This window comes from Ricinus communis, chromosome 3 (genome assembly GCF_019578655.1).
Source record: "Ricinus communis isolate WT05 ecotype wild-type chromosome 3, ASM1957865v1, whole genome shotgun sequence".
Taxonomy (NCBI): domain Eukaryota; kingdom Viridiplantae; phylum Streptophyta; class Magnoliopsida; order Malpighiales; family Euphorbiaceae; genus Ricinus; species Ricinus communis.
The window spans coordinates 6,052,782-6,078,262 of NC_063258.1; the positions used below are offsets into that span (position 1 = coordinate 6,052,782).

Genomic DNA, 25,481 nt, shown 5'->3' on the forward strand with positions numbered 1-25,481 from the left:
ACGCTTTTTTATTTAAATATAATTTTTATTATTTTTTATTTTATAATATTTTAGTATCTTATTTCCATATATATTTTTTCATATATTACTATTATTCATCATTTTTTATTAATAATGATATTAAAAATAGTAAATCGATTAATATTAATAACAGTAATTAAAAGACTTTTGAGGGAGCAGAAAGTAAAATTAAACGGAAGATACTCCCGCCACGCCAACGCCTGAACGACTACAAGATGAAGTAAACCAAAACGTGTAATGTGGTCCCCGCAAATGCTTGTTCTAGTCCACGTGTCTCTCTCTCCACGTATTCAAATCTCTTTACAATAAAAAAAAATTAAATAAAATAGAAACAAATTCTTAAATCCAAAAATGCCAAACTCTAACCCAATCATTACACCCCTTATTCAATTATTCATTCCCAAAACCAAAAAAACAAAAGAAAAAAAAAACACACTCTCTCTCTATCTGTCTGCCTGTCTCTGCACACAGACATGGCCGTTTCTATCTCTAAAATCAACAGAGAAAGGAAAAAAAACCCTAATTTTTGATTTCTCTTAATCAAAGATTTTTTTTATGGCGATTGTAACAGGAGATTTGTACCTGGAAAAGCTAGTACAATTCGTGGAACAGAACGCAGGTCCATTGATCGAAGGTAATTTAGTGTTGAAACTAAATCCAGTTGGTCTCCACTACGTCCAATCACGACTCGAGGCATTTCAAGAGCTCGAAAATCTGTTGTCAAATGCGCCTGTTGATTATCTTCGCGCTTACGTCTCTGACCTCGGTGACCATCGCGCACTCGAGCAACTCCGTCGTATTCTTAAACTGCTGACGTGTCTTAAAGTTGTTTCCGTTCTGCCTTCTCCTCCTGCTCGTGATCCTACTCCTTTGAATTTGGTTCCGTTTGGGAGATTGAGAATCTTGGAGCTTCGAGGTTGTGATTTGTCTACATCTGCTGCTAAGGGTTTGCTTGAGCTGCGACATACTTTGGAAAAGATTACTTGTCATAATTCTACTGTAAGAGATTTTACTTTCTTTGATTTGTAGCTTCTTCTTTTTTATTTATTCCAAATCGAACTTGAGTATTGCATCAATTGCTTTGGAGCTTTTCTGAATAAATCATTTGGAAGAAGTGAAGTCAATTCCTGCAAAGACTTACTATTAACTTCTAATTTTCTTGAGATTGCGAGAATATTAGGGTATTGAATTATTATGAATCAAACTATGATTTAGGTTAATTTTGCAAATACATTAGTTCTTGCAAGCGTAATCGCCCTATTGACATGAAACATTTACAAGAATTCAATTTAACTCTTGCAAAACTATGAAATTTTTTTAAAGTTGAAAGAATTGAATCTAGCAACTTTGACCTTATTGAACATGGGAATTGACTAAATGAAATTATAATTGAACTGAATTCTTGCATTTTTCCAGACAGTATTTCTTATTAAATTCTTTTGTTTTATGTTCTATGTGTGTAATTGTTAGCAAATGAGTGTTCGGTGCATACCTCTTGTATGCTCTTTTCATACATTCTGTTTGTGTCTTTCTTAGGATGCTTTGCGCCATGTGTTTGCAAGTAGGATTGCAGAGATAAAGAACTCTCCACAATGGAACCGATTGTCATTTGTATCATGCGCATGTAATCGTTTGGTTTTGATGGATGAGTCTTTGCAACTCCTTCCTGCTGTTGAAACCCTTGATTTGAGTAGAAATAAGTTTGCAAAGGTGGATAATCTACGCAAGTGTACCAAATTGAAGCACCTGGACCTTGGGTTTAATCAGTTGAGATCAATTGCACCCTTCAGTGAGGTAGAAATTTGAGAACTTTATGCTTCAACTAGTAGGTTTTATTGAAAGAAAAGGCTGCTCTGATATCTCTATGATTAATATGCTTGTTTGTTTCAAATGTACATTCCAAGTTCATTATTTGTTAAACTTAAAATTTTCATATTTAGATGTATTTATTAGTATTTCATTGACTAGGTGCTTAAGATCTGAATGCTTTAATATGAGCATTCCAAGCTCCTAAACATTTTTGAATCGATAGTTTAGCAGCTTAGTCTGCTTCATGAAATTGTGACAAATTTAAACCACATAAGATTATAATTGTTAAGGAATCTACAGCTTCTCTTTAGCCGCTTGAACTTTGTTAATCTTCATGGGCTGATTTGATGAAAGTTAGCCAAATTGAAATTCAGTTCATTTGTTAAATGAGTTGTCAATTATTTCTTTGGTTTTAACGTCCCTGAGTTTGCTCTTATTACACTAGTTGGTCCCTTTGTTTTCAATAATTAATTCTAACATCCTTGTTTTTCAACTCTGATAAACCGTTACATCCTTCTATTAAAAATAGGCATTAATTGCAAATAAAATATCCAAAATGCCCTTAATAAGGCAAATATTTTAACATCCTTGAGTTTTGCTAAATTATACTAGCAGATCTCTATGTTTTCAATAATTAGTTTTAACATCCTCTTATTTTATTACGTTAAATTATTACATCTGTCAGTCAAAAAAAAAAGTTAACCGAAATTGAATTTCGCAATATTTTTCATTACTTAACTTAATATTTATTAACTTGATTAAGTATGAAAAAGTATTATCTTATAATTCTTTCATACAATTTATGTAAGGTAGTTATTTAGTTATAGTATATTAGTGCAAATTATATATTTTTTAAATTCTTTTAGTAATTTATAACTTAGCTTTTAAATATTGAAATAGCTAATTAATTTTTAAATATAAAAGTGACTAATATTTTTCTAATTAAATTTTTATTGAATTAATTATCTTAGTATCCTTGAGGGGGATGTTCAAATTAATTATTAAAAATAGAGGGACCTATTAGTGCAATTTGATAAAATCTAGAGATACTAAGATTTCTTTATTTACAAGGGTATAATTAGTATTTTAAATAAAATTAACGTTTCTCCTAAAATAAATTTGAACTACTATTCCAGCAAAGCTAAATATTGCAGAATTACCCTTTGGGTACTAAAATTGTAAATATTAAACCAAAATTTTGAATCTTTCAATTCTTTGAATTTTGTTTTTCTTGATATTTTCCTTATCTGCATCATTTTGGCATTGAGGTTATAAAATAATTAGTTTTTAGCCGTTCCATTTACAAAAACGTTGTGTTTTATTACTATAGCATGTCAAGTTTACCTTGAAATCATTTTTCTAATATCCCCTGATTAGCATATTTAAGAAGATTTTTTCCTAATAGCCTATTAAAAAAATACCTAGTAACAATTTTTTTTATGATAATTCCAAGCACCTCAAAGAAGGATGAGAGCTAAGATTTTTTTGACTTAACACTTTTCTTTCCTTTGTCATATATTAGAAGCCTATTGGTTAAGATTAGGAGTGGCTAGTGTAAGCTTGAACCTAATTCCTAAAATGATGAACGTTATAAATTGATTATTAGGGTTAAGGTGCGTGCAAAAGGTGTGGGCTTATGCTTTCAAGTTGCATAAGGAAAGAGAAAATTAAATGCGAATGGAAGTTTCTCAACCTAGTGGCTTGAGCTTCTGGGTTGAATATGATTTTGACACATTTTAACCTTTGTTCTTTAGTTCCCCTTAATGTACAAGGAGTGTTATAGGGAATTCCCTTGGATGCTAACAAGCCCAATTGGAGCCTAATAATTTGGCTGATACTAGTGTTATCTTCTTGTTGTATTTAATCTCATTGCAAGCAGTCACATATAAGCATAATGACTAGTGACAAATAGGGGCCCTATAGGTGTTTGGAGATATGGAGAATAGCCTAGTGGGAAGCATAGCAATGAACTTAAATGGCATAGGGCATTACAAGGGAATGAGTGTGCATGAGAAGCACTGTAAATTTCTGTAAGAGCAATAATGTCTGTCTTTGAATGATCTTAGTATAACCAGTAACTCGTTTAAAGTGTTTGAGACTTACTTAGGATGGGGAAGTTGTGATGGCTCTTGCTTTTCTAGAGTCCCAAGTCAAGGAATGCATGAGAAGATTGAAATAAACCTAATTTAGAATCCTGCAATCCTAGGGATTGAACTTTTAAGCTAAATGTGGTTGTCATGCATGTATCTAACTGTTAATCACAAGTCTTCTCACATGCAATGGTTGCTTCGAGAAGGTCGTTTGGCAAGCATGGTGATTTCAACCCTTCACATTGAGTACTTGTGTCAAATATGATACTTGGATTTGGGTTTTACACTGGAAATCTCATATGGGTTGTCATCTATAGTGACTGCTTATTCGAGCTTAGACATGCCAAATTTAATCCAACCTGGGATAATGTTTTTTTGTAGCCTAAAATGAGCATATTGGATTTGGAGGATACGTATATATGATCCTAACTAGATTTGTTTGAGACACAGAATTGTAGCTGAGTTCAACTTCCTGGCAGATATCTATATTAATCATAATGCCAGAGTCCAAATAACAATGGCAAACAAAAACTTGGAGTCTTCACTCTTTTTGACATATGCACCTTCACCAAAATAATTTTCATTTGGACATATCAGTTAATATCATGAATTATTGAAGTAGTTTGGGTTATTCAAGAGGTCATTTTGAGAATCCATTTAGAAGTTTTAGTCATTGGCCTTTTAATTTTCTATATCATTTTGCATCAAATTCTCAGATTTTATTAGAGGAAATCATCTCTTTCTTTTAATATTTAATTTTGAGAACTGCATGAAAATCATCTCCAGTAGAAATTAAGATATGCTTAAGATTCAGTTGCTAGACAGTTGCTTGAATAAATTAATTGTGAACATGTTTGTAGTTTGAATCTGAAATTTTAAATACCACAGTCAATTTTCCTTTTAGGAGTTAGTTTTGGACCCATACAACAATGTTGTTGGACTATGCAGGTCTCCTGCCATATTGTTAAACTTGTTTTGCGGAACAATGCTCTATCTACATTACGTGGGCTTGAGAATTTGAAGTCACTTGAAGGGCTTGATGTTTCCTACAATATTATTTCCAATTTTTCAGAGCTGGAGTTCCTTTCAAGCCTCCCATCTCTACAGAACTTGTGGTTAGAAGGAAATCCATTGTGCTGTTCCAGATGGTATCGAGCACAAGTATTCAGCTATTTTAATCATGCAGATACAGTAAGTGATGACCTTTATAATAGTTCCTTGGGGAAAGTAAAAGTACAAAAAGGTACCTTGTAGTCAAGTGCTTTTTCACTTAAGGATTTGTGTTTTTTCTTCTTATTTTATGGTAGGTGGTTTCATTTTTTTTTTTTTTTTTTTGGGTACCTTTTCAACTAATACTGTTATTGCTTTTATGATGTGACATTAGTTTAACATTGATTTCAGTTTATAGAATAATTTCCTAAGTGATTTACTATCAAACTAAGTACCGAGATATTCATAAAAATGTTGTAAAATTTATTTTAAATTTTTTCTTATTCTTAGTAAATCAAGGAAAAAAATCACAAACCAGCAAGTGAAAAAGCGTCTAACCATCGCGTTTTTTTTTTTTCTTTTTGGTATTTCCCCCTAGTTCATTTTTCTTAGGGCTCATAGTCATGACTTTTTCATGGGGTAAAAAATGATATTTGAGTGATGCATTATGCTACTTGATTTGAGATTCTGAAATCTAACCAAGGAGATGCATTTTTCTTCCCTTCCCTTGTTTTCTTGGCTGATTAGTTGAAGTTAGATGACAAAGAAATAAGCAGAAGAGAATTTTGGAAGAGGCAAATCATAATTGCCAGCAGACAGAAGCGACCTTCCAGCTTTGGATTTTATTCTCCTGCAAAAGATGATGCTGAAGCAGAGGGGAGTATTATCAGGAAAAGGGTAGGTAATGTCTCTGAGTTCATATTCGAGGTAGTTGCTGTTGGTTCGGATCTTTAAAGGAACAGCTTGCCCTGTTCTGACTAGGGTAAACTTAGTTTCTCAATGCATAATGTACAGCTCTCATTGAATACCTGAATGCTATAACTGTATTACCAAGTCTTTTTACTTGAAGTTTTTCCAATTTCATGCAAATAAAAAAGTTCAGTTTAGGGTGGTTGAGGAAGAAAAATCTCTTTTTGGGAAATTGCAACCCTAGTCTGGTAATAGAATACACCGACCACAATTTTAATAGTGGAAAGTGTCTAGAGCCAGGCTGTCTGGCAGTCATATACTGGCCGACTGCCTGTGTTTTCTGCAGGCATGCTGCAGAAAGCATGCTGTCTGCCAATAATTGGTGAACACCATGCAACTCTTCAAACTTTTTTGCTTTAAATTTCATTTGCTTTTGCACCAAACTAATCCTAGTCCTGCCATTTCAATTCAAATATGTACCTCTGGATGATGCTTTTGTCACCCACAATGCAAACCATGACAAGAAAGTATTAACGAACTTATAAGTGTTTAGTAACTTAACTATTAACATTAAACGTAACATAAAAATTTAACACTAGAAATATTTACATCTATTAATTTTTCTATGTAAGCAAAGCTAAAGCTAATTCTTATAACTATTTTAATTTGAGATGTATTTTATTTGCTTAAATATGTCTTGATTTTGATTAATGTTAAAATAGTTTTATACAGACAAGAAATGAACCCAACTCATGTAAGATTAAAATCCCGTTTAATGTTGAAATTAACTTTTATTAACAAAAAAAAATTACAAACTGAATATTGATTACAAATGTTTTGAGCATGGTGTTGGTTTTCTGAACAAAGAAAATTAGATTAATGCTTAATAATTGTAATAAAGTAATTATATCATTTTAAAAAAAAATTCAAATCGACTAAATAAAAATAAATAAACTAGATTGAGTGACTCTTTTTGTTAGCATAGTGCCTTTATTGCTATAATTTGCTCAGGTGTTGGAGAAACCACTTCTGGATTCTGCAATTCCTCTGCATCTTATATAACATTTGGAAGGTTCCATGTGTAGCATTGGCAAGTCATGTTCCATGTGTCTTATACCAAGGTTAACAACCATCACCAAAAACTTGGCAAATATTTTTCATTTAAAAATGGTCTTTAACAAGTTACATCAGCCATATTCACAAATAAAAAAATTGTATGTCCATTATTTGAATTCAAGTGGCAGACAGACCCTCTGACAGCCACATCAGCTCTAAATTGGTAAAAGTTTTGCAATCTACTCTAAAGTGGTAGCATCTTTTTATGTGCATTAAATGGGAAAAGCCCCTTTTAGTTTGAAATACTGTGCTTGTCTTTGTGGAACTCAATTTCGTTATTATCATTGATCTAGATGGTCGTTACATCCCATGCAGAGAAAAGTATCTCGTCTTGCTGCAATTGAAAGTGAAGAAGAGAGCACATACTTTTCTTCTGATCAGGAGTCGCCATCATGTGATAATGATATTCAAAGTAAAGAGGAGAACAACATATCTGATGAGGAAGCTGAAATAGCTGATTTGATCAACAGAGTTGAACTCATGAAGAAAGAGGATTCTATTCTTTGGCTGAGGGAATTTAAGGAGTGGATGGATCATGATTCTGATAATATTGTGGATGGCAGTACATGTAGTAGGGCTGTATTGCACCATATGAAGGAAAATCATCTGAAGAATAACAAGACAAACCAGAAGCATCAAGGAAAAAGTTCAAGATATGCCTTGAATTCTCATGCTTCAGGAGATGAAACAAGTAAAGATGTCTTTGAATCTGACTCTTCCTTTATAGGTATGTCTCCACCGGGCATGGATGGATCAAGCCTGAAGTACAGAAAATCTTCTTGGTATGAAGGATTAACCATCCAAGGAGACCATAAGTTTGTTGAAAATGGCAGCTTATCACCTTTGACTGCAATAGATGATACAACAGAGTCTCATTCCTCTTCCTCCCTTTTTCACCCTGGGTCTCCTCCTCATTACCAAGAGGATATATTGCATCGCCGCCACAATTTGGTGGAAGAAATTTTGCAACTATCTGCAGAGTCTTACTCAGTGGCTTCATCTGATAGTGATACCAGCTCTAGTGAAGACAAAACGAATTATTACAGGAATTCAATACATGATGATCAGTCACAGAATGCAGAGTACTTGACTTTGAATGTTGGACGACGGCCATCTTCTGATTTCTTAAATGATAAGAATTATGACCAGGAATACGGATTTCATCATGTAAGGGAAAATGAGAGGTTTTTGTTTGATCCAAGTGCTGAACAAACCTCTATTAAAACCAAAACTTCAAATTCAAACTGTGATGACTTTTCTTCTATATCTTGTGGTGGTGAAATTGTTCATTCTGTTGACCAAGAGGCAGGTTGGCTAGAGAAGACAAAAGGTAAACGGAAACCAAGAAAAAGAGTTATTTTACTATCAGAAAATGGGGTTAACAGGACAGGGACATCAGAAAAACCAAGTCATATAGTTACATATGGAGCTGATGATGTTTCTAGGTGCAATATTCATGATACTGTTTGTACGAAGCAATTGCAGACAAATGCAATTGCAACCCCAGCAATTGCAAATGTTGGTAGATTTTCGGATGATTTTATTGCGAAGTATTTTAATGCAAATGTTGCAGATTCCAGAATCAATGAGACTTGTATGCGCTATATGTGTTGTGAATGTGTACTTGAGCCAGAATCCCTATACAGAGAAAGGTAAACTTTCTGACATCTCAGGAATGAATGCTGCAGTAATTCTGAAATTATTTATGAACACCTAAAGTCTATCTACTTGATTCTTATGGTACATTATCCCATTAGCTCTCTTTCCCCCCTTCTTCTTGCCTTTTAAACATATACCAAGATGTCCAGTAAGCTTTCTCTTGTGCACATAATTGGCAGAGGGTGGGGGGTGGAGCTCATGGTTTATTTTTGTGGCAGTTTGCATTTAGCATGTAAATGGGATTCTTCTATCTTTCTTTTTTTTGGACTTCTCTAACATAGCTTATGTTATTAAATGTAAAAAAATTTAAAGTGCAAGAATAGTTCTGCATATTAATTCTCAAAAGAGTTGATTTTGCAACCACATAAATCTTTAGTTTGAACAAATCACAGACAACTGGGCAAGACTATGGTAATATCGAAATGTTGCATGCATGGGGTACCTGTTTTCATCTGTGTTAGAGTGATTGACCGGGCATCAACGTCATCAAGGGCGTGCTTGATGCCTTCTTTTACCTTCATTTGCAATCACCTAGTCCAAGTTACTAGATAATATTCTTAAAGTTAGATCCACTTTCTATAAATTTGGATTGGACCTTATAGACTTTAGGTCTTGTGTACACTTGTTACAATACAACAATGGTCATCAAGAGCTCTGCATGAAATTCGATGTGGGCAATCTGGTGCTGTTTTTCTCTTTTGCTCATAGGTTCTTCAGAGAAAATGATATGGTTTCTAGTTTTGATTTATGATTTAGTAGTTGAATCAGATACTTTCTGCATTTTTATTTTTCTGAACCTTTTTTGGTTGCACGCAGAGAAGTAGCCTTATTACTGAGCAGTGAAAATAAGTTGTATGTACTGCTCATTGGAGTAGCATTTGATGGGTCAGGTCAGTTATGAAGTCATTTTGAGAATTACTTATTGGTTGTTCTCTGATTGTTGCTTGAGTGGAAGTGTACTTATCTCTGGTTGGCCAGTTTTATAAGTTTGTAACTTGGCATTCATGAGTATTGCAGGAAATATTTTGAGTTTACTGGGTTGGCACAGGGTTGAAGATGTCAAAGAAGTTTTGGTTGGTGTGGGACTTCAGGCCATAAGGTTAATGTTTTGTGATACTGCTAACAATTATTGCACTGATCAGTTTCCTGAAACTGTAGTCTTCTATTATTGGTTAGGGTGTACATTGAGAGGGGAGCAACCTATCTGTTTCTCACAAGGAGCATTGAGAAATCAAGACAATTACTTTACACACTTCAAGTTCTTGATCCATGTGTAACAAATAATAAATGCATATTAAGAAGGTGATCCATATAAAATTGAATTTTCATCTTATCATATGTACGCTTGCAACTATAGTAGATTTTTCTTTGAATTCGACCTATATGTTATATTTATACATATTTGTTTTGGCTGTTATATGATAGATTGGGGTTTTGGAAATTTATATGGCAGTTTGGAGCAGGTTCAGGTTGAGTTGTTTGAGAAACAAATATGTGGAGGTTCAAAGATGAGCATATTCCAATATGCTATGGTGCTTTTTTGCCACAAAGATAAAGGTATACTTCTTAATATTTTATGTTGATTCGATTATCTTAAAATTTGGGAAATGCCCTGCTAGCTATTTTTGGACTTGCTATTGGATCATATTCAAATTTTTTGCAGTTTGAAAGTCAAATACTCGAAAAAGATTAATACTTTGGAATCAAGTACTAAGAGTTCAATTTTTACACTTCTTAAATGACTTTAGAAGTCTCCTAACTGCTCAGTTGTTCTGGGATATATGATTCATTAAACAGATTGATACACTTACTGATTTATCTCAAGATGCCAAATTTAATAATAGTGACATGTTCTAACTAGCTGTCAAATCCACAAAATCATTATTTTTCTCAGTGAAAAGCTCTAATAGAACTTAAAATAGATGGCATATTAAGCATGCATGTTCAGCATAGAGGGACAATGATAATCCAACAGTGGCCTCAACAAACTTGTTTTGTCTAAGTTGCTATTGATGGTTGTAACTGTGACAACTTTATAAGTGCAGTTTGCAGTTATCTTATTAATGTATTTTTAATCACAAGTTTTCAATCAATTTGTGTAATTTGTAGAATAAATCAATTTCCTGACCTAGTGTCTATATTCTTTGCTTACTATAATTGGCTCAGGATGTAGGCTTTCTACAGCAAAATGTAAATATTTCTGTTATATTTTTGCTTACTATATGATTAGTAATCATTTCATTATTTATTATAATAAAAGTCACAATATTAAAATATTTGATAAATTAGTGTATAATATAATATTTATTAAAAATATTTAATTATTTTTTATGAATATTTCTCATTATTGTATAGTAGAAACTCATGAAAATATATAAAAATATATTGACCACATTAAGTAATTCACTTGCAATAATTCTAACTATTTTATAAGTACTTTTCTTTTTCATATAATATGAACTCATGTGTTATTATATACTTTACAAACTTAGTGATTAATTAGACTTCACATAAATTTATATGTATAAAAAAAGATATTGACCACACGAAGTAATTCACTTATATTAATCCTACTAACGAAGTATTATAGTAACTGCAGATGCAATTTTAGATAATTTAGGTTATCCTTTTACAAATTTTAGATGCATAAATTTTGATAGAATTAGAATTGAATTAGATTAATTACTAATTAATTCTATTAGGATTAGGAAATTAAATTAATTCCCTATAGAATTAGGATAGTACAAGATTAGTAATTATTGATTAACTCTTAAGGTATTTTAGTCAGTTCAAGAATTTTCTCCTCCCTTTGTGCTTTTATATATATTATATTGATTATAGATAGATAGATTATAGATACTTTGTTCTCCTATTTTTCACACATGAATTTGAACAGACGAAGCCTGGCTTTCAAGATCACTCTTTGTTAGTGGCGGGCATGTGCTTCTGTGTGTTGAAGAACTTAAGCAGTTCAGCTCTCTTTCACTGGATGCATCTTCCTCGTATTTTTCCCTTGATTCATGTTGCTCCATCAGTAACGTATCTGAGCTGGTAAATTTTTCATTTGATCTTTCTTTGTTGTTTAGCTATATATGTTTCATGGGTATAGGCAGCCATTATTGCAATATGAAGCACTAAAAAAACGGGTAATAGTCTGGTTATGGGTAACGGCATTTTTAAAAATTTAAGATATGAATGCGGTAGGGACACACCGTATATGTAATGATTACTATGAGAATGGAAATTAATATATTTGAATAACACTTATGATTCATTCATAAAACATCTTCAAGCTCCTCATCTCCACCGATTCATCTACAAACAGCAATAGCTTCTGGTTATCGTGACCTCCTGGTTATCTCTGTATGTCCTAGGCCTGTCCCAGGCGCATTTCCAGCTTATAAATAAGAAAGAAAATAGGGGACGTAGATTTAGGCGTGTCCCATGTGTCCCATACGTTTTCCGGCCATCAGCCATACCTCGATCGAGAATCTTGATGCTTCATAGGTAGAGCCTAGTTGGTCTTATGCCTAAATGCACCTTGTAAGTAGTTAGTTATGGGGATTCCTTTTGCTTGCCTCATTTATTTTTATTTTCTCACTTCTCTCTCTCACATTGGAGCAATTCTCCCATCAGTTCTCCCATGACGAGCTAACTTGGTGAGGTCCTTTATCTGAAACAATTTTTTTTTTTTTTTTTACTATTTTCTGTACCATTCCTTTTTCTTTATTAAACAAAAATTGTTGAGAGAGAATTTGAGATGCCCTAATTTTTTCCTTGTGACCAACATCACAAAAGGCTGGTTTGGGTTGACTTCTGGAACCAACATCACAGCCTCAAATGGAGCCAAGGGGGGTTTTGAATCTGAGTTTACTTAACTTACACATTAAAGTGCATAGTATTGATTTACGAGTCACCAAAAGCTTCTTTTTGTTCTTCTCTTTTGCGAGTCACTAGAAGCTTCTTTTCATTCTTCTCTTTGTGAAGAATATTTGCCCCATCGGGTCATTCAAATATGGGAAGATCATGTTCATTTAAGGTTGGAATTCCATGTTCAGGTCATCGAGAGTAGCGAGAGTCTGTGCGTTCTTGAACATGCTACTACAATGTTGTGCAACTCATCCAAGGATCACAAGGAGGCTGCAGCAAGTAACAAGGGAAACACAGCTTCAGGCTCTCAGACATGGAAGCTCAAGTGGTTCTCAGAAGAGAGTCTATTAAATTTTGTAGCATTGTTGAAGGCAATTCATGCAGGGACATCAATGTCCCCATTGCTCATAAGGCGTGCATCATGATTTTGTAATTTAGTTTGTTTCATATTCTTTTCATTCTTTTTGGTGTAGGCTTTCATCTTTTCTCCCTTCTCTTCTTTTCTTTTAAAAAAAAAAAAAAAAGTTATTTTGGTTTCTTGTAGCCTCAGTCTGACGATTCAGTAGCTTTCTTTTTATTGTGATTCTTTGATTTGTATTCTTTTGTAATTGATTTTTTTTTTGTCTTGTGTACAAATTGTACAGTACAGAATATAAAAAGAAAAATGCATGCTTATTTCGTTTCTGCTTCTCTGGGAAAGTGTTCGACGATATTGCAAATTCAAACAAAGCCATCCTTTGATTGTAGAGATTTGGTTATGAGTTTGGATTTCATAATTTATCTTTTAATTTTTTGTGTTTTCCTAGTCATGGTAAGAGTTTGGCAAAATGTATTTTTAAATTCTTAATTTTTATTTTATTTTGTCTTTTATATTTTTATTGAGATTTAATAATTTTCAATTAAAGTAAAAATAAAAATATATGAAATATTGATATATAAGAAATTTTTAATAAAATTAAAAATAAAAATCTAGACTTAATAGAATAAATTGAAACTAAAATTTGATGATTTAATAGAATAAGACAAAAGTTAAGGTATTGGTAAGGGATTTGTTTAAGAATTTATTCTATTAGAAATCTTAAATGTTCTAAGGAATACATCAGTCTAACACAGCTTTGTGATATATATTAGTTATTGTATTTGCTTTAGTTTATTTATTATAATAAATCAATTATAATTAAATATTAATTAATGAGATTTTAATAATAAATAATGATACATCACTATACAATTAGTAGATAATAATATTATCACTTTTCTCTACTTGGGAGTTCTACAAGTCAATAGATTATTAATTTCTACTTAGCCTGGAGGATAAGCCTACTTTGAAGAGGCAGAAAAATCAAGATTCATGAATTTAGGGACTTGATTATTAATTTTGATTTACATAATTTAAAAGTTGTAGGACCAAAGCAATAACGCAATGAAGTGTTTTTTTCTTTAGGAAAATAATGCAATGAAAAATGTTTACACTAAGCTTTATTTGTGCATAACCATCCTTCCTGCCAGAGAACAGCCAAAAGAAAATACAATAAGAACTTTATTGTATCAAGAGTATTTCATGTGACAGTTAAATTTTCAACTACATAAGACAGTTGTCACAAGTTTCACTATCCTGTCTATTTTCATATCATCAGTTAAACTGAAATGTACATTGTTCTTTACTATATCAATATAAAAGGAAAAGGATAGGCCAAGCTGAAAGCAGCTTTCACCAAAAGTGTGTTCAGAAATTTCAATCTAGGACTACCACAAACCGATGACATCAGAAATTGCCGCAAAAATAGACCAATCAAATGAATTTATTGAGCAGCTCATACTCCTTCAATCTTGCACAAAATTTAGGATCGGAAGTTATCAGAAAATACACATCTCTTACCCCATAGACTTTGCTATTTCCAGCTTCTCCGTGGATTTAGTCTCTTGAAAGCCATAAATGTAACAGCAGCAGATAGCGAATACCTGCTCAAAATACAACCACTATCAGAAGACTCAACCAAGACCTAATCTTATAGCATCTCATCCTTTTAGAATGTACCTAGAACATAAAATCAGATTTGCTCTAAGAATTGCCCCCAATAGATGTGCAAAATACTTAAAATGTGTAAATATATCAAGAGACTGAATTAGCATACCATGTCAATGTATAGTTGAGATGGTCCTGTGGCATGACTGAACTGCGTATCAAGGTATTGACATCCTTCGGAAGAGGATAGGGGCATGATGAACTAATATTTTCACTGATGTCTTCCACATAGATGGTATTTTCAGGAAGTCCACAAGCATGAGCAACAGCAGGAACATCAATATAGAACCATTGGCCAGACATTGGAACATTTTCTGGAACAAAAATGCTAGGCTTTTCACTCCCTCGAATCACTCCAACAACTTCTACAGAAGTGAGAGATGGAATTTGATCCTGTAAATTGCTGAAGTTAAATGCTGCACTTTCCAAGTTAATGAACCTACAATAAACAAGGTTAATGCAATAGAAGGAACACCTCAACCACTTTTTGCTTCTTGGACCAAAACTTCCACCACGAGATTCTTTCACCCTTTTGGGCAGCTAAGGAAGGCTGTTCGTCATCTTGTGAAATTTCTAAGGACCTTTCCTTCCAAATACGAGGGACCCATCCTCTATTGACCAGAATTGGTGACCGCACACTGAAAGAAAACTACCCAGCATTTGTAAATACAACACTATCATCTAATTTGCAGGTCCAAAATAGAGATCATAATATTTGTTGCCTTGGTCATCTTTTTGTATGTATTACATAATAAACCAAATTCATGACGTATAATGTTCAAATTTCAAATTAGCTTCATTGCATATACTTATTAGTTCCATCATATGAACCAAAGTTTGCTCGTGACTAATGTCCAATAGAAACAGTAGGCAAGAAAGTAAATATGAACATGTTTGATGCTTGCCTTCAAAACACTAAGTGGGAAGAACAGTATAAACCACAATATGAAGACACCCAATCAAAGCATCGCCAAACAGAAAGGGAAATGATCATTACTAGTCGGATAGAAAATCAGAAAACAATGCATGATTTCTTCCCACGTTCCATCATCCTTAATGTCCATTGCAGCCATTATATGCTAAATCAATAGGTTTTGGGGAAAGATGATTTTTTTAGTCTATGGACAAAATGCTGGCTTGATGAATTGGTAATGTGCTGCACTTTTCTTTCATTGTCTTGAACAAGAAGTTCATGTTCCCTTTGGAAGATCTAATTTTTTTTAATCTGATCATGCTAGCCACAGAAACTCAACAGGCCCATAAGTCAATGCATATGCATAATGTAATGGATAGTATTAGTGGTTCTTGATGGAAAACATCTATAACGAATGAGGTATCATTCTACTTAAGCAATAAATCAACAAATTATTTTCAAACTAAGAATATGCCTTAACAGTTAAACTAATCAACTATATTTATTAACCTAATGTTCCTCGAAGGGGGAAAGAGGTATTATCCATAATGAGTTGCTTAAAAATATAATCAAACTATCTATCTAAGCTACATTATAACCACAGAAAACACTTGCAGGCTTACCTCTCAGGGTTGTTGGGGATAGGCATTAGGGGTGTAATGACATAATAGCCATTTTCAGTCACTCCAGATATACTTCTAGAACGTGGACCAACAAAGATTGATCTTTTCTCATCCAAAACACCTTTGCATGCCACCCTCCTGAACTCCAAAGTATCCAATTGTTCACTTGATGGGGATATGTCATCAAACTTCATAGGCTCCACTGCCAATCTCTTCTGTCTATAATCCAGCATTTTGATCTGCATAGGACATATTTTTAACAGTGTGAATACATCAATTAAATTTCCAAAAGGCAACCAGTACTTCAACTTAAAGCAGCTACCTCCCAGGAATTGGGGGTATATATTTGACTCAATGAACATATAGTATCTGCCACTTTTATAGGTTATGAGTGAGTTACTCTGACATATAACATTGGAAGATAGATATTAGAGCTTTAGACGGAAACAAGTATGACAACTTTCTGTTCACCTGTAGAATTAGATGTTAGCCTCAAACAACATGGTGTATCAACCTATGACATTGTATTATGTGATTGAGAGATACAAATACCTCAATTAAACTAAAAGGAGGAACAAGACTAGCAGATATGCTAATATTCTACTTGATACATGTGCATATTTGTCTGTGTGTGCAGCATCTCCTAGCCATCAACATCCACCATCATATGGTATTTGATCCCAGTTTCTTGGGAAGCAACCATTATGATATACCTGAATCCTTGTTCTGAAAACCGCTTACAGATGAAAGTGTGCGACCATACTTCTATTTTCTATGGCTTTCATATTTCTCCAGCTTCTGAATTATATAACAAACCAGGGTATCAAAAAAGAAAATCCAACTCAATGTTCAATACACATTTCAGTCTTAAAAATAGATTGCACATGGATTGCAGTTTTTAGGGAAGCAACTAATCTAAGAACATTCTGAGTAGACCACATTGGTTGTAGTACACTCTCACATCAACTAAAAGCTTTTAGTCAATTAGACATAACAAAATCACACATGATTAATAAGCTTCATGAAAAACACCTAATATATGTAGCAATTCATTCTCCAGAACATCGCAATTAATTAAAACTCAATAAGATGCTTTTCGAAGGCTATTTCCACTTGAACAGAAATGGAGAATGGAACACTCGAGCAGGAAAAATAAATTCTATCAAATAATCCAATATAATCCCAACAGTATCAATAAAAAATAATGATCACATAAATACAATACCTGCTGATTGAAGAACCCAATTAAGCAACAATCTTAATTAAAAAAAATGAGAGAAATAGTAAGTGATATAGTACCTTCTCCTGCCTTCTAAAGATCTGCCAAGTTCCAAGGCCAAAAGTGATAGTTCCAGGTAGAAAAAGCAACCATTTTGACCATTTTGATATTCTCTCTTTTTCTCGCACATGAACACCTATAAAAAAGACACTACATTCTTATACTTGTCATTACTTTGAACAAAAACCCAGAAACACGAGAAAGCACAGATATAAGAGAAAAAAGATTAGACCTTGAGATTGAGGAGTGAAAGTTGAAGGTGTTTGAGAGATGGCCGCGGCCGATAAAGTACAAAACAATGCATTTGAGTAAGGACCCAATTGCATTTGAAGGGTGGCAACACTTCCACCACCACCTGCACCAACCCTTGTTAGGGTTTTGGAAATGGAAGTTAAAGCTGACATTTTTAATCTGACATTTACTAGAGAGAGTACGGTTTGATGGATCAAAGCATGGAAAGGTTAATTGGAGACAATAAAAATAAATAGAGAGAATTAGAGAGGGAGATTTGGGTTAGGGTTTGTTTGTTTGCTGAGAAAGCAGGGAGAGAGAGGCAGATGGAGAGCGAAAGGAGAGAGAGAGAGAATGGGCTTTTTGGTCCGATATTAGGGAGCTGAGGCTACAAAATTCAATGCATTTTCCTTCTCTCTTTCATCTTCGTTCGTCACAGGCGGCTATTATACGACACCGTCTTAATTCCCCGATTTAGTAAATATTCTAATTTCTTTTTCTATAAAGTAAGGTCTTATTTTTGACCTAGTTTAATTTTGAAGTAATTCTTTTATTTCGGTTTTTTCTATTAATAACACTAACTACTATTTTATTTTGTGTTAATCATACGACTGAATTGGTAATTTAATATTACAATTTGATCTTTCAACTTATTATCAAGTATTAAACTCGTCTAAAATTAATTTTATTATCATATTAGAATAAAATCTTATTTTTAGTGCAAGCTAGTTTTAGTATTTAATCAAAATAATAAATTTAATATTTTTTTCTTGCTCTAACTTTTTATTTCTAATACAATTTAATTTAAACAAATTTTAAAATCTTAGAACTATTTATATTTACAATAATATTATTAAATTATTATATAATCTAATTTTAGTTATTAATATAAAATAAACATTTCAAATTATATAATTATTAATATGTTAAATTTCATTAACAATTTTTAACTTAATTTTAGTAATATAATAAGGTATGTATTTATGTGGGTGAGTTTTGGAGTAAATAGCATCGTTGCCGAGAGTTAGGGAATATTTTTTCAATAGCAAGAATAATATAAAATATAAATAAAATTTATAATTAATAGAACACATAATAAGGTTTTAACATTAATTGTTCATTTTTGCATAAAGAAATTAGAAGATATATTTTGCTATCGCTCGTAAAGATCCAATGATGATTATTGTTCAGTTCTAAATCTTCTGCAAGCTGCTCCAAGAACCACTTTTAAATTTTTTTTATATATATAAAAGTAATAATTTTTGTGAATTAAATTCTGATTATTTTAATTTTTATAGTATTTTTTAATTTTCATATGTATATGGATTTAGTTATTTTCAATTACTTGGCTTAGTAATTTCATATATCATAAATTTATTTTAGTTCTTTTGATATTCATAATTCAAATTCTTAAAATATCTATGTATTTAAGAATTGGACATAAATGTATATTCTTAAGAAAAATTGGACATCTGGATCCAAGCTAAAAATTGAACCTAGCATGAAATTACAATCCATTATGTTAATAATATAATAAATAGATCTAAATTTAAAATCAATATAGACCTAGTGGGTTTTGCCATACTATGTTTGTAAAATATAAACTGTCGCATTTATAGAAAATAACCCATTAAATAATAAAATTAAACACCAAAATACACAAACAAAAAAATTGATTTCCAGATTCATTTTGTGGATGTGGTGAAGCTTTTTTATAAAATATAGTACGTCACTCAATTAATAAAAATATCCCGAAAAATTATTCGAGTACGGACTCCATTTCCGAGCATGGCTCAAATTCTTTTATTTAACCTTGTCAACATTTTAAAGGATTAACATATTACACTCAAATAATTTGAAGTTCTATCCGATGTACTAGCAACCCCACATGCTAATCTTATCCTAATAAACTCTCTTATTTTTGGAAAAAACATTTTTTAGTCCTGAGTCGCTTTTTCATTTTGTATTTTGTTTCAAGATGTGCTGCATAAAGATAGCTTTAGGCAATTTAAAAATCTTCAAATCAATAATTCTCTAAAACCACTGGTTATTTTATTGTTACTTTTCCTCATTTATGAAGCCTCATTCCTAACATAGTATCAAGGATGACTCTCTTATCCCTTTTTTTGGTGCTTTTATCAGTATTGGTAGTTGAGCATTTTTTTTTTTTTCCATTTGTCTTGCCTTCTTAAAAGGATGGCAACAAGGTATAAAATATGGATCTATTTCTTGCATCACCATCAATCTATTGAGGAATGCCATTATTTCTATGTTGTTTTCCTATAAAAATCAATTCCAAATAGAGCTAGCAATTTATGTCATATTGTGTTCAATTGTTTCATACCGAGATAACTGTATAACATAAAAATGGCTAATACGAACATAATATTGTGTCCAATTGTTTCATACCGAGATACGTGTATAACATAAAAATGGCTAATATGAACATAATTCGCTTAACTAATCGTGTCAAAACATCAAATCTAAACTTACTAACTAAATTAAATGGGTTAACCCATATAAACCATTTAATAAATTTAATTTTTAAAAATTTGTCTTTCTAAATAAAAAAACTAACCATTATAAAATGTATTTATTTAATTATAAAATGACTTAAATATAAATTATTATTTTAAAATATAATTTTATCTTTATAAATAATAAAATTATTTATATAATATATAAAAATAAAAAATAAATGTATTTAAATGTGTTTATACATATTGTATATACCTCTTAACCCATTGAACTAGTTTAAATAAACATGTCTATTCGTGTCACTCACTGATTAGATAAGTCAACTTGTTTCAACCTAATTTATTTTTGTATCATAATCAAATTTATAACTTGAACCTGTTTATTCTATATCTAAATTCGTTTATGACTCAAACATGTTTATCCTAAATTCAAATTCATTTAACTATATGTCATATTGGATCGTGTAAAAAATTACGAGCCCTAATTTCAAATATCAATTCAATAGGACACATGGTAAACAAGTTCAAGGATAGATTAAATATAAAACCTGAAAAATGTAAAGTTTTGAGAGGCTAGTGGCATATGATTAAATGTTATTAGTTGAAAGATTAAATTATAAGTGAACAGATAAAACTTTAATAAATAAAATGCAATTTAATTCTAGTTATTAGAAATTAAAGTACTATAAAAAGTCTAAAATAGTAATGTAGAGCAAGCAATTTGCTCAAAGCAGCACTTATAGACAGAAGCATGTATCCTTATTCCATAATAAATTTACCATTTATGATATTTCTATTTTAGATATAAGTTTTATATGGCTTTAATTTTTATTCTTAGAGAAATCACGAATTTAATTTGGCAGTAAATATATATTTTTAATTTTAATAAGGTTCTAATAAAAACGAACCTTAGAACGAATCTTAGAAGATTTTTACCAGCATATAATGAGAATAAAAATTCCAAAATTTAATTTATTATTTGACATAATCTAAGAAATAAGACACTAAAATTTTGATAGACTAAACTGAAAATGCTAAGAACATCAAAGCCACAAAGAAAGCAGTGAAACTAGTTCTCTCCAAATTATACATTTTATGCCCTGCACTTTTCTTGTCTGGAGAAGAACCTGGAAGCAAGGTTGAAGGAAAGTCAAAACTAAAATTCAGTTTTGCACAAACAATAAACATATGCTTTGTTTCTTATCTAAGTGAAAAATCAATAAATAAATAACTAAACAAATAAATAAATAAATAAAACTAATATAAACAAAACTAATAAAATTGAACTCAGTTGGAGCCAATTAAGTAGAGAAAAAGATCATAACAAATTTGAACAATTTAGTACATCCCCCCTAAATGCTTTTCCTAATATATGCTTTTCTCTCAATCAAAATTCCAACATGCAAAATAGTCGTAATAATTTTAAATATAAAATTCAGTTAGAAAGAGCCTAGAAAAATTAAAAATTTAGGTAGTGAGGACAATCGTTGTGTAAAATCCTTTTTTTCTTTTAATTTTTGCATTTAACTCACGTCGAAATTTAACTCTAACACCTTTTTTAACACATCGCCATATAAACACTAAAGTGTAAACTATCGGGTTTTTAATATGCCGGTTAGATATTTAGTATGAAATTAAGATTTTGAGTTCAAGATTTTTCTTTTTAAAATAAGATGGTTTATTTCTTATTTTATAGATTTCTTTTTCAAGGATGCCCTTTGTTCAAAACTTAATCTTTTAAATAGTGATACCCAAATATCATATAAAATTTTGATTTCCTATAGTATTTTTATTAACCCTTAACAGATCCAATGTTTTCTAGCTAAAAGTTTTCAAATTTGTGGCATGTGTCTTCACTATACATAAGATGAATTATCAAGATGTTTATAATCTTTTCAATTTGAACCAAAGAAAAAGACAAATTCCTTTGCATAAAAAGTAGAAAAAAATTAATTGGAAGAAGAAAGGAAGACATACTATTAGTAGAGGAATTTGCGGCCGGAGGTGTCACAGCTGGACTGGCTGGCGAAGGTGCTGCACCCATTAAACAAACAAATAAATAAGAAAAACAATTAGCTTAATCTTAAGCTTAGTGTTTCAACAAAGATCATATTAGTAATTTATTTAAATAGTAAAACAATTGAATTTAATAAACTTCTTTCAGATATACTACAATGGGTCACTACAATTTACCGAATCATATTTTTTTAATAAAGTTAATTTTTATTAAATAAGTCAGAAAAAAAAATTAACATAAAATAGCCTTAATGCAATTGATGAAATAGTATATGGACCAACAAAAAAACTAATAAATATTATAAATGATATTTGAGAAACATAGAGAATAAGAATAGAAATCCTAATGGAATCTAATAATAGATTTTCCTTTTAAGAACAGATTTCCAAGTAAACAATGTAGTCAATGAGTACAACCTATCATTTCCTGAATTAGATCCAATTAACATTAATTGAGTAGGACAAGAGAAATCTCAAAATGAAACTGAAATCTTTAGGAGGATTTTATACTAATTTTATCTTTGTAAAGTAAATATTACTTCATAATTTGATAATGAAAAATAAAGTAAAGAAAACAATAAAAATAAAAATCCTAAAAAACACCTAATATAAATATATGGCAATTATCAGACTAAAATCTAATAAACCAATGGAATTACTAATAATAGTAGCAAGAGAAGAAAAAAAAACTAGAGAATCTTGATTTGAAAAGATAAAGAGAAAATAAAAAAATCTTGATTTGAAAATGGGGTTTCTGAAGAAACTTACAATCATGCTTGCAAGTTGAGAGATCAGCATTTGCACCGCAAGTCTTGGCAAGATTCAAGGCATCTTGTTCGGTGATGTTGAAACTCTTCAGGATTCCAGGATTAGTGATGACACTACAAAGGCATGCAGCTTCATTTGCAACCATTTCTTTCAACGGCATGCAACAAGTTGGCGGCGGCGGTGTTGCTGAGCGCAAATAGTCTTTGCATGGCAGCAACTTTTGCACGCATTGCGATCCATCCCCGCCGCCAGTTCCGGCTTCTTGGGGTAACCCACCAGCGGTTTGAGAAAGGTCTTTAAGATCTTGAGAAAACCCTAGAGAGACCCGTGAAGAGAAGAAGAGAAAGAGCATGAAAAGATTTGTAAAGAACTTGGAATCCATTCACAGGGTGCAAGAATATAATATATTGGAAGAAGGAAAGATTGTAGTTGTTTATGGAAGGGGAATGATAGTTATATAGCAGTGAAAGAGGTCTAATTTTAGAAGAAAAGGCTTTTTAAAGAGTTGTTCTGATCCTGCTATATCTCCGATTTGACTAACCATTTTTATTTTCTTGCATTTTTATTTATTTGATCTTCCCCATAAAACAGTTTAATTCTTTCACAACTTATTGACAATTTTTAATGGATGTCTTTTTTCTTTTTGCCCCCTACAAGAAACAAAATACTATTTTCTCAAAATAAAAGAAAAAGAGAATACTAGGTATTCCCAATTTTTTTCATGAAAGGATATTTAATATTGTAAGTGATATAAAATATTATCTAGGGTTCATTTAACACATTTTATATAGTATAGTTTATTTAATATAGTATTGAAGTTCTATAATTTAAAAAACTTAAAATTCAAATTTAGTGAATAAGTTAAACTATTTAATTTTTTTATTAATAGTTATTATTATTATTTTAAAAAATAATAAAAAATTTAACTTATTCTTATGTATATTTAAATAATAATATGATTTTTAATAATATAACTGCTAAAATAAATTATAATAATTAAGAATACTAAAATTAATTTATTTAATTCTATTCTATTTATTATTAAAAATAGACCTAAACACCTATTAAATCCTAGAAATTATATTCTTAAATAATTTTATCTAATTATTTGATAACTTTAAAAAAATGCTTATTTTATTTTAAAATTATAATTAATAGTTATATAATTATACTATTCATATTTAGAGTATTTAAAACAAAACAAAAAATTAATTTTTGAAATTTAAGTTTCAATCTGTATTTTAAAATAATTTTTGTAAAAGTTTTTAAGAGTTAATTACTAATTAAATTATAAACTTTATATTCTTTTAACAATTTTAATAAATTATTCTATAATTTAAAAAATAAAATAAAATACTTTCTAATGAGGATTTCTGTAATTTTATAATGAAGAAAATATAATTTTGATAAGTCAACAAGAAGCTTTATTCTAGATCTAGTAATGTTGCCTCTAAATCAATCACATATAATTTCCCACATCTTCATATAAATGTATCAAGCTTTTTGTTAGCTCATAAATATTTACTTTAATTTATCATGCCATATCTATCACTATAAGATTACAAAATTCTTTAGAGGAAAATCTTTTTAGAAACAAGTTAGGTGTTTATTTTTAAATTATACTTAGTACTTAAATAGTTATAATATTCATGACATAAAAAGCTTTTAATTAGTAAAATTAAATATCGATTATTACTTTAAATATCACTTTTATGAAATTTTTTAATAATAAATATAATTAAGTTAAATAAATTTAATTATAGAAATTGAGTTAATTATATGTTATATTTATTAAACTATATCATTAAAAATAGTATTATAAAATAAAAGATATTTAAATATAAATTATAATCTTAATAGTTATTTGATATACGAATAACAATAACTAATAAAATTTTAATAAATTAAATTTTTAGTTTGATATATATACTTATTTTTGATACATGGATTCAAACTCATATGTAATTGGATGATTTTTTTATTAATTTATTGATTTAATATTAACTAACTAATTAATTATTTAATTAGATATTGCTTCTAATTTTATCTTAAAATAATATATTAATTAAATTTTAATATTATATTAATTAATAAAATAATTTCTTATTAAATAATATTTCTAATTCTAAAAATTAAAATTTTAATGATTTAATCTTTAATTATATAATAACTTTTAATTCTAAAAAATAATAACATTTATTGATAGTATTAATTTATATAATACGAAAATCAATTAATAAATATTTTTAAAATAATTTTTATATTATTGCATGAATAGAATTTTAAAATATAAAAGAAATATAAGACATTTAAAAATATCTAATTTATTGTTACATTTATATCATTATCCCATCAAAATTTTGTAGAGATTAACATTTTTAATAAAACTTGTAATATAATATTTCATATAAAAACTTAAAAAATGATAATCTCTTCCCTTTTATTTTTATTTCTATAAAAACGAAGAATATAATTTACATCTCGAACCGATTATCTTTAAATCCTTTTGACAAAAAAAAAAAAGTCGAAAAAATAGAATTCACATAATGTACACAAAAAGATTAGATTTAACATGTTTGGAAATTTTATATTGGCAGAATTGAAAAATCAACTATTAGATTTAACTCTTATTGAAGATGAGTATATTATAATGTAAATAACGTAGACAACAAAAAGTAGTTTCC

General features: G+C 30.4%; 3 protein-coding genes across 8 annotated transcripts; 1 reads left to right on the forward strand and 2 right to left on the reverse strand.

Moving 5' to 3' along the window:
- The first annotated feature begins 149 nt into the window (after positions 1-149).
- LOC8263887 lies at positions 150-13,156 on the forward strand. 6 transcript variants are annotated; one of them, XM_025159406.2, is made up of 11 exons: positions 170-1,020; positions 1,558-1,815; positions 4,869-5,111; positions 5,658-5,807; positions 7,251-8,587; positions 9,411-9,484; positions 9,612-9,693; positions 9,771-9,896; positions 10,048-10,151; positions 11,491-11,645; positions 12,653-13,156. In XM_025159406.2, the coding sequence occupies exons 1-11, from the start codon at positions 577-579 to the stop codon at positions 12,887-12,889; spliced, it is 3,210 nt and encodes a 1,069-aa protein (XP_025015174.2). In that variant the 5' UTR covers positions 170-576; the 3' UTR covers positions 12,890-13,156. The 6 variants fall into 6 exon arrangements, 4 of the variants coding, with proteins under 4 accessions (XP_048227735.1, XP_048227736.1, XP_048227734.1 ...); XR_007215096.1 differs by lacking the exon at positions 12,653-13,156 and having other exon boundaries at positions 155-1,020; positions 10,020-10,151; XM_048371779.1 differs by lacking the exon at positions 12,653-13,156 and having other exon boundaries at positions 156-1,020; positions 10,058-10,151; positions 11,491-11,637.
- An 830-nt stretch (positions 13,157-13,986) lies between these two features.
- Positions 13,987-17,997, reverse strand: LOC8263886 (surfeit locus protein 1). The gene is made up of 6 exons (XM_002530743.4): positions 17,538-17,997; positions 17,326-17,441; positions 16,027-16,265; positions 14,966-15,128; positions 14,600-14,883; positions 13,987-14,426 (listed from the first exon to the last, which is right to left on the reverse strand). The coding sequence occupies exons 1-6, from the start codon at positions 17,707-17,709 to the stop codon at positions 14,357-14,359; spliced, it is 1,044 nt and encodes a 347-aa protein (XP_002530789.1). The 5' UTR covers positions 17,710-17,997; the 3' UTR covers positions 13,987-14,356.
- Positions 17,998-20,971: 2,974 nt separating this feature from the next.
- Positions 20,972-23,237, reverse strand: LOC8263885 (non-specific lipid transfer protein GPI-anchored 3). The gene is made up of 3 exons (XM_002530742.3): positions 22,798-23,237; positions 21,991-22,047; positions 20,972-21,140 (listed from the first exon to the last, which is right to left on the reverse strand). Exons 1-3 carry the CDS (start codon positions 23,177-23,179, stop codon positions 21,034-21,036), a joined length of 546 nt encoding a protein of 181 aa, XP_002530788.1. The 5' UTR covers positions 23,180-23,237; the 3' UTR covers positions 20,972-21,033.
- Positions 23,238-25,481: the final 2,244 nt, after the last annotated feature.

Coding starts and splice junctions, on each gene's coding strand:
- LOC8263887 (XM_025159406.2), top strand. CDS start 577: ATGGCGATTGTAACAGGAGATTTGTACCTGGAAAAGCTAGTACAATTC. Junction 10,152..11,490: donor TTTTTGCCACAAAGATAAAG/GTATACTTCTTA, acceptor GAATTTGAACAG/ACGAAGCCTGGCTTTCAAGA. Junction 11,646..12,652: donor TCAGTAACGTATCTGAGCTG/GTAAATTTTTCA, acceptor TTCCATGTTCAG/GTCATCGAGAGTAGCGAGAG.
- LOC8263886 (XM_002530743.4), bottom strand. CDS start 17,709: ATGTCAGCTTTAACTTCCATTTCCAAAACCCTAACAAGGGTTGGTGCA. Junction 16,266..17,325: donor TCTTTAGAAGGCAGGAGAAG/GTACTATATCAC, acceptor TGTCCTATGCAG/ATCAAAATGCTGGATTATAG. Junction 15,129..16,026: donor ATCCCCAACAACCCTGAGAG/GTAAGCCTGCAA, acceptor GTTTTCTTTCAG/TGTGCGGTCACCAATTCTGG.
- LOC8263885 (XM_002530742.3), bottom strand. CDS start 23,179: ATGGATTCCAAGTTCTTTACAAATCTTTTCATGCTCTTTCTCTTCTTC. Junction 22,048..22,797: donor CTCAACTTGCAAGCATGATT/GTAAGTTTCTTC, acceptor TAATGGGTGCAG/CACCTTCGCCAGCCAGTCCA. Junction 21,141..21,990: donor CGCAAATTCCTCTACTAATA/GTATGTCTTCCT, acceptor CCTTGCTTCCAG/GTTCTTCTCCAGACAAGAAA.